Source organism: Glycine max, chromosome 6 (genome assembly GCF_000004515.6).
Source record: "Glycine max cultivar Williams 82 chromosome 6, Glycine_max_v4.0, whole genome shotgun sequence".
NCBI classification, from domain to species: Eukaryota; Viridiplantae; Streptophyta; class Magnoliopsida; order Fabales; family Fabaceae; genus Glycine; species Glycine max.
Genome location: NC_038242.2, coordinates 50,502,482 through 50,517,538, shown reverse-complemented (window position 1 = coordinate 50,517,538; position 15,057 = coordinate 50,502,482). Strand labels below are relative to the sequence as shown.

Sequence of the window (15,057 nt, the reverse complement as noted above, 5' to 3'; positions counted from 1 at the left end):
AGCATGCAATGTGTCCTGCTAGAAAGAAGAAAAAAAACATATTACAACTCTACTACTTCCAAACAGTACATATAATTAAATTCATATATTATCTCTTTGTTGGTGAAGTCTGATTATGGAACAAACATAGTTACATGGACCGTAACAGTTTAAGTCTCAGTAACATAATTTACAATACATAGAGGTAACTTGCATTTAATAAAAGATATTAAGGAAGTTAATAAAGAACAAAAAAAAAATTAAAAATTTCAAAGACCAAATGGAGAATACAATAGAATTATTTTCAGAGGATTAAAACTAATATTCATTGATATTTAAAGGACAACATTTTTAATCCATATTTATTATATACTATTGTTACCTTTTACATGTACCACCTTTTTTGCTCACTGCGGGGAATTTTTTTTATTTATTATTATTATTAGAAGATATCGGACATTGGTTAATAACTTAATATGGAGTATACTTCCCCCATACTATCTTAAAAGTCAGTTAAAACCAGCCATCTAAAAAGCATAAAAAAAATATACAGAATATATTTAAATTTTAAAAAAATAATATGAAAAGGATAGACAAAAGGAAAACCACTTGAAGAGCATGAGAGTAAAGAATTTTTTGATAACCAAAACACACTTCAATTGAAATTTAAAATTTTAAAGCAAAGCTGGCAATTTATACTGACATAGCTTTTAAAAAAAAAAAGATAATACCTACGAGGCAATGTATTTGTATAGTCTATATTTTAGAATTTATATTTCTTATCAAATTTCTTTAAAAATATTAAATTGTTGGTGTCATGTTGACATCAATATACATACATCATATTAACAAAGATGATGTCAACATGATGTCATGTCATCAATGTCGTGTCAACAAAAAGTAATACATCATTGATGTCACATGGACAATAATATAATATCATCGGTATCACATTATTGTTACAGTAAAAGACTTGAAAATGAAAAAAAATACAAAGATGAAAAATAAAAAAATTATATAGACTAAGAAAAAAATGACATACTTAGATACACGAAACATGTTAGTTGACTTAGTGATTAAAAGAAACAAGAATTTGTGCGAGTGTTGAGTGAGGAAAAAAAAAGACAATAAGTAATGAATTGATTATTTTTGTGTGTGGTTATGTCGAGAGTCCTTAAAATGTATTTTTTTTTTAGTATGTATGTCTTGTAAAAGAAAAGAATAATGTATATAACCAATTAGAGTGTTTAAAGTACTTCCTCTGTTCATAATTTTAAGATACTTTCAAAAATTTGTTTGTCCTTTTATATAAGACTCTTATCCAATTTCTAAATGGATTAATTATTTTTTTTCTACATATTCTTATTTAATTATTATCTCTCCAAACATTAGTGAGAAATAATTAAGTGAAAAGAAAGATAAGAAAAGGATAATTTTAGAATAATAATATCAATAATTGAATAATTTAATGTGATTAACTAAATCAATTATTTTAAGAGGTGTGAATTAGTTGAAATGTTCTTATAATTAGAAACACATGAAATATTTATGTAATGTGTGTATGACTTTATGATGTTAAACAAGAAAAAAAATAAACAAAAAAGTTGAAAAAATACGTGATTATAGAGCTCTTCCACATTTTTTTTCCTTTTTTCTCTCTAATGAATTCAAGGGGTATTCTCACTAAAAGAGAATGCTAGTTCTATTACTTTAATTATTATTGGGAAAGGCCTCTTGGAGATTTGCATTTTATGCGTATAAGTCTGTGAGGACAATCTGTCAAACACGTCACATGCTATTGTATTATGTGTTGTTAAGCTTTGCGAGTCGAAGAAGAGTCAAAATTCATGATTACACAAGTGTTTGAGTTCATGATGACTGCTGTTTGTAATTTTAGTTACATAGAACAACACTATATACGACTTTTAATGGAGAAATATTAATGCTTTCTTTGAATTAGAAACATAAATAAACAGATAGAAAAGATTCACCATGAGTAAAATAAAAAGGGAAAGTAATAAAACTTTTATCCTTCATTTGAATAAGTAAAAGAAAATAATAAATAAATTACAAAAAATATTTTTATACTAATTAAAAAATTAAACTTTTTTGTTCCATTAATTTCTATTAAATATTTTATTTTGTTCCATTATATTAGTTTTTAAAGAAACTAAAATAACAAACATGAAAAAGACAGGTCTTCATTTCCCCTATATTCATGTCAATTTAGAGGAAAAAATTTCTTGTGGGTCTAAGAAAAAACTTCCGCCCTTCCTATTCCTTGTCTCAATAAACAGTACAAATTTGATATTTCTTTTCTATTTTCTTCTTATTCCCTCCTAAACAAACAAGTGTAAAACAAATCAAAACCATAACATTGATTGTCAAAGCCCGAGACGAATTTCACACAAAACTGTATCTTCAAAACATGTAAGTTACATATTCACAAAGTTTGGGTGGCAGTTGCTTATTATGAATAAATATTTTTAAATGACAAGAAATTTGTAGTGACCACTTATAGAATTTGATTCACAATTATGTGATAGTTCGAATAAATATTCCAATAATCTCTTAGAAGAGAACAATATTGAAGAAATAAAATGAATTAAACTTCTCTTATAAGTTAAAACCAACTCTACAAAAAAAAAAAAAAAGATAAAATCTACTTATATACCTGAAATTATTCATAAATTAAATGAAAACTTACAAAAAAAAAATTAAATGCAGAAGTTAATTCTAATATGCAAGAAACTCAACAAGAATGTCAATTGAAAGCCATTCTGTTAAATAATGGCCAAATACATAAGCAAATTTGTTACAATGGGATATTTTACAATTTTGCATCATTCGACACAATTCTCCTCTAATAACCCTAGTAGTGATGCAGAGGCATTAAAAAGAGAGAGGAGAACATTGGACAACATAAAATTCAGCTTACATAAATACATAATTCCTAAGAGGAGACAATTTATGAAAATGAAAAAAAATGAAAATAAAAAGCAGCATTTCATTTTTGTATAAAGCTAATGACTAAACATACCACTACATAATGTCTCCTGAGAGTTGAGTGATCACAGATCAAAAGTGTTTCTGATAATCCTGCGATGGAGGTTGCTCCCATGGCCGCAAAAAGCCTACACAGAGCAATCAGTTTAGATACATAGGAAATGTGAAATCTGCACACAAATATTTTATCATTGTTTTATAAAATCTACAAATTAATATTTACATCTCATAAAAGTTGCAATAATCAATTATATTTCAATTCTGGATTCTTATCATGCTTTAAGCAACAAACCGTGAATCATATATTCAGGCATGGGTCAACGCAAGCTATGTTTTAACTTTTAATGTATCCATACTACGCCCTACCTCCCTCACAAAGAACATGCAGCAGAGATGTTTATATGATCCACTTGCTAAATTCAGTCTAAAACATCCTTCCCAATATAAATGTTGAAGTTATAGGATAGGGCTAAGATAGGGAAAGAAAAAAAAAAGAATCCTCAGTAAACTAAAGCTTTGTTACAAATATACATACATGAAAGAAAGTAACCCTTAAAAAATGCAGGCTTCATTGACCATACATCCTCCCCCTTTTCCTCCTTTTGTTTCTCTCCCTTTCGAGATCATAACGAAGTGCCAACAACTAAACAGGCAAAGCTTCAATACATGGCCATCATAGCTTTGCCACACAAACGACTCAGTTAATATATATATAAATCTTTAGGGAAACGATGATTTTTTAGATTGATTATCATCTCAACATTTCCCTCAAGTAGGAGCATAAAAATCATATGCAAAAAACTTGTTATAAATGTAGATAATCCAAGGATCACGAAAAGACTGATAAGATATCTTATTAGTCATTTAAGTGACAAAAAAGTAAAAATACAGTGACAAAATTTCTTTCATGAAAAGGAAAACCTACCTCCTTTTTGTTTGGTTGGTCCTCACAGAAAATAGTTTAAATTGGAACAAGCATGTAAGGCTACTTGATTATCAGTTTGTCAAATATCAATAGTTTTAGACAAAAGAGTTGACATGTTGCCATTGCTTCTGCATTTGACAAGGCAATAATACCCCGATTCATACTTTTTCAAGATACAAGATTGCCTCCAAAGTACCCTAAAGTCAAATATCTATTTGAAGGAGATCTGGCAATATCTGCATATGTGAAACCCATTCTCAGGCATGTCCAAATATTGTCATGTATAAATTCTTCTCTTGGTAGCTTTAATGAGAATCACATCTTTCCAATTGCTGTCACATGGAGTCTGTTGAAAAAAACTGACCAAGCTCACAACAAAGGAAATATCTGATCACATGATAGTGAGCTAGTTCAACTTGACATTTGGATCCACAAGTGCAAAAACAGGTCAGCAGTTTGTCATTTCAGTATCCTCCAGTACACCTAGTCCATATTTTCTACATGAGACGAGATTGCAACACCAGTAATATTGAAACACTTCAATACCCAGAATCATGGGTAAAAAATGTGCTTTGCAGTTGGCAGATATTTTCCTTATCACAATCAGTTATGACATTATGACAACATCACCCGCATAGACAACCAACTGTATGCACGTGGAATAGTGAGGAATGATAATAGAAAATAGAGGGATCTTCGTCACCATGAATCATCTCAAACTGTTAAATAACTATGTTAAATCTCCCAAACCATGACAGCAAAGGTTGCCTCAAAATACAAGGAGCATTATGCAGGCAGCACACTAATCCAAACACCTTATAGTGTTTTCTCCATATAAACCTCTCTAGCAAGCTCTCTGCGAAGAAAGACATTTATAACTCCATAGGTCAAAAGGTATCACTATAACCCAGCTCATGCATCTTTGTCTAGCAATTAACAACAAACTTTGCATTGAGCCAATCAATCTGGCCACTTGACCAACTTTAACTGTGTATGCACAGAAACAACCAAATGTAAAAGATAAAAGAACCAGCCACCAAGTGCCACTAGAATGTAAGGTAATCATTTCATCAAATGCACCATTGTTTTTGCAACCCACAATGGCATGAAACCTTATCAGTAATCTTTGGAATATAGGCAGGATGAAAAGATGTGCCAAAAGTATAATTGGGTTAAAATAGAATCAGTGACTCAAATTCATACATGCAATGCAGACTGGGATTGGAGCAAATAACTTTTCAAAAGGAAACAGAAAGACTGGTTATTATAGATGGGATTGTGCAAGGTAAGGGAATTGGAGAAAGAGAGTCAGCAGGTGCTTCCAGAGGTCTGGCAAGAGGATTAGGATGCGAGCAACAACAATAAACCTAAACTCTGCAGAAGAACCAGTCAAAGGAACATGAAGAACCTCATACACAAAGGAATGCTCAGTAGAACTCTCAAAGAAGGTAAAATTTGATATGGTAAGGTAACAGTTTGTTCCTGGAGAAAAACATCAATATCCTTTGTGAGAATTGGCACAAAGTTTGTCTTGTCCTAGATCAAGATCAAGAACAAAGCACATGCAAGGTGAAGCTAAGCCCACAAAGGGGAAAAGAAGGGGTAATCTGGTTTAGTAAAACCAAAGGGGGTAAGCAATTAAGTAAAATATGAGAACTGCATCACCATAAAACCTCAAAAGGACATTATTGTGAAGAACCAAAATATAAGCATTCTTTTAACTAATGGTCTTTACGCGTTACGATGCCATTTTTCCGAGGGTTGTGATTGCATGAATTGCATGAAGATTGATGAAGTATGCCCTATGAGGCCATAAAGTTGTAAGCAAACCAGAAAATTACTCCTGGGCCATATAAAAAAAATAGAAGATATCTAGAGGTACAAAATTAATTGTGAAAGTACAAAAGGATTCAAATATAGAAAGCAGTGATATATTTTCATATATGATAACCTTGTGCAACAAGAATAATCATTGATAAATATAAAAAATACTATAATCCCAATATTGGGAAAAGCCAAACCAAGTCCCACTTTGACTAGAGATAATACCTGATAAGAGTTTATAAAGCTTAGGTACCCCTCACCTTACAAAACGGTTTCGTAGGAATGAGTTAGACCCAAAGTCTAAGATGGTATTAAAGTTTATCCTAGATCTATTATTGGACCACCTACCATATTATATTATTATTATTCATGCACCAAGCCCAATAGTGTTGGGTGTGAGGAGGATGTATTGGAAAAAACTCAATTCCCACATTACAAAAGATAGTTCCTAATAAGAACTTATAAAGCTTTTTTTGTTGTTGTTGCTTTCACAAGGAATGTTCTCTACTGGTGTAAGGCCTAATCTCTTCCGGGGTACAAAAGGCAAAAGGTTAGACCCTCCCAACTAGGTTTTCTCGGGAATCAAACCCCAACCTCTCTCCTTGGCAAAAAATCAAATTGAATTTTAGTAACAGAAGAGACATCTTAATCTTTGCTCAATTTCCCTTACCTATAACTTCATAGTATGATTCATCGGCTTTATCCCCTTGTACAGAATTTTCTAAGACCTCGTAATCTTGTTAAACAATTTTGCAAGCCAACTAATACTTTTCGCTCCTAGACCCTTCTATACCTCAATGATCCGCTCCAACTGCTTTGTTATTTGTCATCCTCTACAATGCTTCTTTAACCTCAAGCTCTCAAATTCTAAGAAAAAAGTTATAAATTTGGTCCTCATCCCTTGTGTTTAGCCTATTTGAATGCAAAAGATTCTTTCTTCATTAACTAGCTTGTGAAAGTAATTTTCCATCCTTCAATTATATATATCATTTTGTAACCAAGACTTTACCTTCATTCTCAATGCATTTTACTTTATCAAAGTATCATGACTATATTTCCCTACTTATAGCAAGCTCGTAAATAGTTCTTTCTCCATCTTTAGTGCCCATCAAAAGTTGTAGCTCTCTCCTCATCCACCACCTTCTTGACATCTTTCATAGTGACCACATATTTTTCCCATTTTTCAATATTCTTACACAAACCCACACTTTATAACATTCTTTTTGAACCTTAACTTTCTTTTGCAAACTTCCATTTCTCCAACAAGATTATTTACCCTTAGGTCCCCAACCTCTTAAGTCATCAACAATCTGTTTTGCTACCTTCCTAATCCCTTCATCCATTTGTCCAACATATTTTCACTTCCCACACCCTTCCTCAAGAACTTTTCATTGAAACTTCCTAATTTTTTGCCTTGTGACCACTTGATCCTTGAAATCCTATCTTGGCTTTTCCTTACTCTCTTCTCAACTCTTACATCCATGACCTAACTCTGTGTTGGGTAGTCAATCTCTCCCCATGTATCACTTTGAAATCCATGCAAAGTTTTCTGCCTGATTTCCTCATAAATAAGAAATCAATTTGCGAGCATACCACCCCACTTTTGTGGGAGATAAGATGGTCCTCCCTCTTCCTAAAACAGGTGTTGTCTAGTATAAAATCATAATCAACAGAAAAATCTAGGATAGATTTACCCTAAGCATTTGCTTCTCTTACAACAACAACAACGCCTTATCCCACTAGGTGGGGTCGGCTACATGGATCAACTTCCGCCATAATGTTCTATCAAGTACCAAGCATTTGCTTCTCTTAGATAGGGAAAAAATAAGTCCTCTTGTCCTGCTGGAAAAGGAGGCAGCAGAAGTCGTCATTTTGATTGTACTATGCAGCTTCAATCAAAAGTGTTTGAAGAAACTCCCTTTTTCTCTTCTTCAATGCAGGATTTCAATTCTGTCCAACAAGTCTTGCATGTTCCATCTCTTACTCCATTAGTGTCACCAGTCCATGAAATCCCTAGCATGGACACAAGTCAAGCCACCTATCCAATCAGCCCTACTCGATCTCCTCCCAGTGTTGACCAGCATGAGTCACAGATAGCTATCTAGTCCTATGTCACAAGGAGAGTCCTCTGCTTCATGTCTGTCACCTTGAACGACTCATACCACGGTTCCAGTTAAAGATGACTCTGGGTGGCCAATTGCCCTTAGGAAAGGTATTAGATCTACCAAAAATTCTCATCCTATTTTTAATTTTTTGAGTTATCACCGGTTATCTCCTTATTTTTCCTTTATTTCATCCATATCACCTCTCACCATTCCTAAATATATTCATGAAGCACTTGATCACCCTGGGTGGCGACAAGCCACGGTTGTTGAGATGCAGGCTCTTGAAAGCAGTGGTACATGGGAGTTAGTTCCCCTACCTCCTGGGAAGCAGACAGTCAATTGTAGATGGGTGTATGCTATTAAGGTTAGGCCTAATGGTGAAGTTGATCGCCTTAAGGCTCGATTGGTGGCAAAAGGATACACTTAGATATATGGTCTTGATTACGGTGATACCTTTTCTCTAGTCAACAAACTCACTACTATCCGTTTATTTCTTGCTATGGTTGTCATTCGTCATTGGTCTCTCCATCAATTGGACATCAAAAATGTTTTTCTACATAGTGACCTAGAAGAAGAGATATATACATGGAGCAACCTCTTGGATTTGTTGCTCAAGGAGAATGCGGGTTAGTTTGTAAACTGCGAAGATCTCTTTATGGCCTCAAACAATCGTCACGTGCTTGGTTTGGGAAATTTAGTCAAATTATATAGGCATTTGGATTAAAACGTAGTGAAGCAGATCATTCAGTCTTCTATGGTCACACCTCACTAGGAAAGTGTATTTATTTGATCGTCTATGTTGATGACATAGTTATCACAAGAAATGATGCTGCTGCAATTTCTCATCTGAAAAAACATCTATTCAACCATTATCAAACCAAAGACCTTGGATGTCTAAAATACTTCCTTGGTATAGAGGTAGCTCAATCAAACGAAGGCATTGTTATTTCTCAAATGAAGTACGCTTTGGATATTCTGAATGAGACTGACATGAGTGGATGTAGGCCCCATTGACAGTCCCATGGATCCAAATCAAAAGTGGATGGCAGAACAGGGTGAACCCCTCTCAAATCCTGAGAGGTATAGGAGACTAGTTGGGAAACTCATTTATCTCACAATCACCAGACCTGACATCTCTTTGCAGTTGGAGTAATGAGTCAATTTATGCAGAATCCTTACACTGATCATTGGAATGTTGTCACTCAAATTCTCAGGTACATTAAAAAGGCTCCAGGACAAGGGTTGTTGTATGAAGATAAGGGAAACACCCATGTCACTGGCTATTGTGATGCTGACTGGGCAGGTTCTCCTATAGACAGGCGCTCTACTACTAGATATTGTGTGTTCATAAGAGGAAATCTGATTTCTTGGAAGAGCAAAAAACATAATGTTGTCGCTCGATCTAGTGCAGAAGCTGAGTATAGAGAAATGGCCTCAACTACTTGTGAACTTATGTGGATCAAGCAACTTCTTCAAGAACTTAAGTTTTGTGAAGTTCTGCAGATGCAGCTCTATTGTGATAATCAGGAAGCACTTCATATTGCCTCTAATCCTATATTCCATGAAAGAACCAAGCACATAGAAGTGGACTACTACTTTGTTCGAGAGGAGCTAATGGCTAAGGAAATTAGTACAGAAAAAATTGGCTCTAATGATCAACTCGCAGATATTTTGACTAAGTCATTAAGGGGGCCTAGGATTCAATTTTATTTCCAAGCTTGGTGCATATGATTTATATGCTCCAGCTTGAGGGGGAATGTTGGAAAATAGGTCATGATGTACCTAGAGTAGTAGCTTACATTTTATTTTAGTCTTTTGTATACCTGCTCTGTTCAGAGCTCTGTATTTTGTACTTACCTTTCTTCAGCTTACTGAGTAAGCTAAGTTTTCTAATATAATAGAGCCTGAGTGTGGAGAACACACTTGAGGATTTCCATTCAATCATCTTTAGTTACATTTAAGTAAAAGTAAAGATGAAGTAACAATTTATAGGCAGGATACGAAGTATAAACCAGGCAGCAAAATATGCAGGTGAGGTGAACAGAAGTCACATAACCAAATCAGCCGCAAAAACAAGTGCAAATGGTTAATCTGAGAGCTGCAATACAACCATGTGGCAGCTTTATAGACAGAACCAAAAAAGAAGCTGAGGAGCTCTGAACAGATTGTCACAAAAGATTGTGTCACACACCAACATCGATGACAGGACAGCTATGTGGTAGAAGTATATGAAAAGGTAGATGACAGAAAGGTTGAGTAGGCCAATTGATCGAGGAAAGACAATCTGAATGTTGGAATCAATCAAACTTCAAAGGATAAAAGGTCTCAAAATGTGTGAGCTATAGGACACAACCAAACATGGGTGGTTGGAGAACACATCCAAACCCTAACTGTTAGGGTTGATCACCTGATTCCCATATCCAAATAAAATGTAGAAAGATGAAAGGATCTTTGAGAGATCCCATATACAGAAGTGTCTAGCAGTATATGTGTGTCTTGGTGTTATTAATAATAGGGAAAAGGCTATGTAAATTCTATAGTTCAAGAGAACAGCTATGCCTGTATTTTATAGAACAGATTAATAGATAGCTAGTATCTCAACCACCTCAAAAGTCAACTAAAGTATTAGTGCAGTAACCTACCCAATTACTCGTAACTGCAGCATCAAATATCAACTAACATGAATCACAGGTACACTTAACAAATAAGTCATGGATGAAGCTTTATTCCATTCATGGGCCTGGTTAAAATGTATGGACAAAGATTTCCATATTCATTTTAATCAATGGTCCACTAGTTTGAGGGAGGAGTTGTCTTAGGGGTTGATTCTTTTTGGCTTCAGCTAATGTTATCTTGTAATTTTCAGATGGGTTAGGCAATTTTGCCTTGTACTCTTTATCCTGTATGCAGTACACCTAGTACTTCATTATATATAAAATTCTATATCGATTTTTGCTGTGCAAAAAAAAAAAAAAACAAATAAGAAAACAAACCATTAATAAAAATCTGTCATACTTAATTCTCCAAGCGACATATATATGGAATCATCCTCAGCAAGTGTCCCCTGAAACGAAAAGAATGAAATTATGAGAAAATCATCAATTATGATTATTAAGAAAAATCTTCTCAGAATAAAGAATCATTTCATTGTTGATTATAAAGGCATGCAGCAACAATCAAGTCAGCAAAGGTTATATTAAAAGGACATGCATCAAAATATATCTCAATTTGAAGGTAGCATTGTACCGTTCCACTTTGAAGGCCCATTTCATTGTGCACAGAGTTTATGTCACCAGGTACTGAAGAACAGTTAGGGAAATCTGGCCCAAGCAACTCTGATATCATAAGCCCATATCCATCCTGAACATCATGCATGTCAGCAGCATTTTGAGCATGGCTAGAAAAACCTTCAAGGCCAGGAAACATAGTCTCTGTCCTGTGATTTCAAGACAACATATTAGGAAGAGAGTGGCAAGTAAATGAAGGGTGTTTAAAACTATATGCTCCAGCTGATATTTTCACTAAGTAACTGAAAGCAAGGATAAAAAAATAGATAAATTAGATCCTAACAAACACTAAATTTGAGAGATTGGATAAAAGAACGCTTAAAAAAGATAACATAAAATATCCAGGGGGGAAGGAAGCAGGAAAAACGTACTTTCTATCCATATTGTCGATTGACTTCTCTTCTTGAATGGAATCATCATTTTCTAAATCAATTACTTCAATCTCTTTGCCATTTGTTGCATGAGTATTGAATTTCCCTGATACGCTAGCATGACTCATGGTCAGATCTATGTCAATTGGCACAGCTTTCTTTGTTTCAGAAACTGCAGGGGGGTAAATCAGAACTGGATGATCAACATGATTTTCATGCACTTCAGATGCTTCAATGAGATTCAGATCACAGGTTCTAAACGAACTCAGCAAAGAAGGCTTTTCCTCTGAACATTGAAGAAAGGGTCTATCTCCACCTTCTGTGAACTGAGAACCACTACTCATCAGGCTCCCCTGATCAGAAGCCATGGTCACTTTGTCAATATGTGAAATTTCATCTTCTACTGAGCTCTCTTTCACTTCAATTGGGTTACTATGCAGAAAGTATCCCCCACCTCCAGTCTTAGGAACAAGGGAAGGCACCCATTCTCTCAGCTTCTTGTTGTCCTCCCTCACATCATCATCATCTTCGGCAACACGCTTTTCACCACGTTCCTCAGCCAAGGAACTGCAACCTCCATACTCTGGTAGTGTAGCACCAGACTCTTGGTTGTTATCCTGCATAAAACCGCTATCCTGACCAGATTGACATGTTACATACTGAACTTCCCCGGCTTTACACACAGCATCTAATTCTTTCACATCCTCAGCAGCATGAACAGGTTCCACCTCGGCAACGTCCGCGTCAACATGTACTATATCATAACTTTTCTCACCTAGCAAATCACCCGATGAGGATCCTTTAACAGACTCATTTTCAGGCACCACTTCCTCAGCTACTTGAAGATCCCCGACATCTTGTGCAGTCCCACTCCCATCTGGGTTGTTCTCGGCCTTCAAATTCTTGCGCGTAACCGAAGATCGCCTCCTGGTGGGCACCTTAACAGACTTGCACAGCGAAACCAAATTAGCAACAACCCCACCAGAGCTACTATTCTCCTGATCACTCAACTGAGCAGACACATTCCTCAATCTCTCACTATCATCGTCGCTGCTGCCACCATCTTTCACCTCCTTAAGCCCAACACTCACACTCTCCAAATCATTACCAACACCAACCTCCATATCCACATCACTCGCATCTTTCCCTACACCACTCGGCTTCACCTCCAACACTTCAGCATTCACCCTCTCCTTATCCCTATCCTTATCATTCAAATCACCACCATCCTCACTCCTTGGCACGAATTCATTCAAATTCGAATTCGATTTCACCGAAGCATCATCAACACTATTCTGATGCTGCTGCTGGTACTGGTACTGATACTGGTGCTGATCCTCCTCACCCTGGTGTCTAACAGTAAATCCACCACTCTCATAATCATCATCCTCACCACCACCGGCACGAACCCGATCAGACCAAGACCCGTTCCTCCTATGCTCCTTCCCCCAATCCATCCCATTGCTCCTGTTGAAACTCCCCCTCCTCCTCCCTCCTCCCTTCTGCCCAAACTCATCAAACCCACCCAATTTCCTCCTCCCATCAACACTCCCGAGCCGCGTCAGGGCCGACTGCCGCCCGCCGCCCTCCGCCGGACTCTTATGGTTCTGCTGCCACTTGGGCGGCGGCGGCAGCGCGTTGGGCGGCAGCAGCCCCTGGGAGACCAAATACTCCGCCGCAAGCCGCCCTGCCTCAACGAAAATGTCGCCGCCGCCTCTCCGGCCTCTCCCCAGCCCTCCGTCACGCTGCTGGCGGTACTCGGACGCGTAAAACCCTCGCGGACTCCGTTGTCTGGCCTGCATAGTGATCAAATGAACCTAATTAATTGAATTGATGCAGCAGCTCAAAATCTTTAAGCCATGGAATTGAACAGAAAGGGATCGAGTGAGTTAGGTAGGTTTGAGGGTTTTGGTGGTTACAAGTAACAGAGTATTTAATATAATCTATGCTATGCTATGCTAGAAAGTATATTAGATTCGTTAGGATTTGGTGCGTAAATGGAAAAATTGAATTGAATGGTACAGAGGAACAAAGTTTCATGCTCATGCTCTGCATTTCATTCCCCCGATACTATTTTTTCTTTATTTGCTTGTTTTGTGTGTGTCACTGTCCTAGTCAATTTTTTTATTTTATTATTATCATGCTTCCTACGCATATATACGGAAACGTGCTTTGTTATATGTACAAGTTTATCATTCAAGGAGTAATGTATTAAGCATTTACTTAAAAATAAAAGTATTCTGCATTCAATGTTTTTTTTTTCTTTCTAGAAATAATTTTTTTTAATGCAAATGTGATTAGTAAATGCCAACAAGTCGTTATTCAACTATATTTGATCATTTTAGAAAAGATTCTGAATTTAAATCTTACGAATGAGAAAAAAAAACATATTAGATGAGAAAATCTTAAAAATAAAAAAACATAGATTGAAAAATCTTAATAAAAGTGATTAGTTAACTTTTTTGATAAATATTAATAATTGACAAAATTAATAAATATTTTAGACTGATATAATGATTACATGAAAAAATATGATTAGTAAATGGAAACAAAAATTACAAATAAAGAAAAAAAAATGGACTCAGCGCATGGTATTCACATTAGCTTATGTTTCAGCACCTTATAATATTGATTAAATTATAATTATAAACTTCTTTTTTAGGATATTATTTTAGGATAAATAGTCATTTTCATCTCTAAAAGTATATAACATGACAATTCCATCTTTGAAAAAAAAATAATCCCTTAAGATGTAAGAAGTGAGATAAATTTGTCTCATCCTTAACTTTTGTTCATAAATTTAATAACTTACTAATATTTTTGTCCTTAAAAAATACAACTTAGTGACAAATATATAAATATAATTAATTGACATCAATAATAAGATACATGCACTAACAACACATTAGACTTAGAAGTTTCTGATTTTGTTATTGTAAATATTTATTATAATGTATTATAATTATAATTATATTTATAATATCAACTTATCACAAAAGAATAAGACTTAAGAGGTGACAATGCAAGGTTAGGTTCTAAAAAAAAAAATTATTAAATCTTAAATAAATTATTCACAAGTAAAAGAAAACAAATATGAAAAATCTAATAACAAGGACTACAATACTTTTATAATTTTTTCAAGCATAGTTAATGATCACCTATATAATTATAATGTATTTGTAATAACAATAAATGAGACAAAATCAGAGACAACTTCGTATCAATATTATGGTTATAAAAAAAAACTTATTAGATTATTGAATGACACTTATCAACTATCACCCATTCTAATTCTAATGATATAAAAAAATAAAACATAATTTTTGAAATTTTGTTTAAAGTAAATTACATTAAATACTCTGAAGTTTAGAGAAATTATATAAATTTTTATTTTTTTTTCTACTCTTACACTAATCTTCTTAATTATTTAAAAAAATATTCATTAATACCCTTTTAAACATTACACTAAACTCCTTTATTATTTGAAAAACATTACATTATATTTTTCTACAAGGCAGGTTAATGTAAATGTTAAAAAAATAAAAAAAAATTGTGTAATT

At 34.6% G+C, this 15,057-nt stretch overlaps 1 protein-coding gene across 3 annotated transcripts; it reads right to left on the bottom strand.

The window, feature by feature from the left end:
• Positions 1–2,741: 2,741 nt before the first annotated feature.
• On the bottom strand, positions 2,742–13,610 carry LOC100788157 (uncharacterized protein At4g26450). Of its 3 annotated transcripts, XR_003267484.2 has the most exons (5): positions 11,498–13,610; positions 11,086–11,275; positions 10,855–10,903; positions 3,911–4,766; positions 2,893–3,113 (listed from the first exon to the last, which is right to left on the bottom strand). XR_003267484.2 is itself a non-coding variant. In XM_026129033.2 (4 exons), the coding sequence occupies exons 1-4, from the start codon at positions 13,297–13,299 to the stop codon at positions 3,058–3,060; spliced, it is 2,097 nt and encodes a 698-aa protein (XP_025984818.1). In that variant the 5' UTR covers positions 13,300–13,608; the 3' UTR covers positions 2,742–3,057. The 3 variants fall into 3 exon arrangements, 2 of the variants coding, with proteins under 2 accessions (XP_025984818.1, XP_025984819.1); XM_026129033.2 differs by lacking the exon at positions 3,911–4,766 and having other exon boundaries at positions 2,742–3,113; positions 11,498–13,608; XM_026129034.2 differs by lacking the exon at positions 3,911–4,766 and having other exon boundaries at positions 10,833–10,903; positions 11,498–13,609.
• Positions 13,611–15,057: the final 1,447 nt, after the last annotated feature.

Coding starts and splice junctions, on each gene's coding strand:
- LOC100788157 (XM_026129033.2), bottom strand. CDS start 13,299: ATGCAGGCCAGACAACGGAGTCCGCGAGGGTTTTACGCGTCCGAGTAC. Junction 11,276..11,497: donor ATCGACAATATGGATAGAAA/GTACGTTTTTCC, acceptor TTGAAATCACAG/GACAGAGACTATGTTTCCTG. Junction 3,114..10,854: donor TATGTCGCTTGGAGAATTAA/GTATGACAGATT, acceptor TGCTCTGTGTAG/GCTTTTTGCGGCCATGGGAG.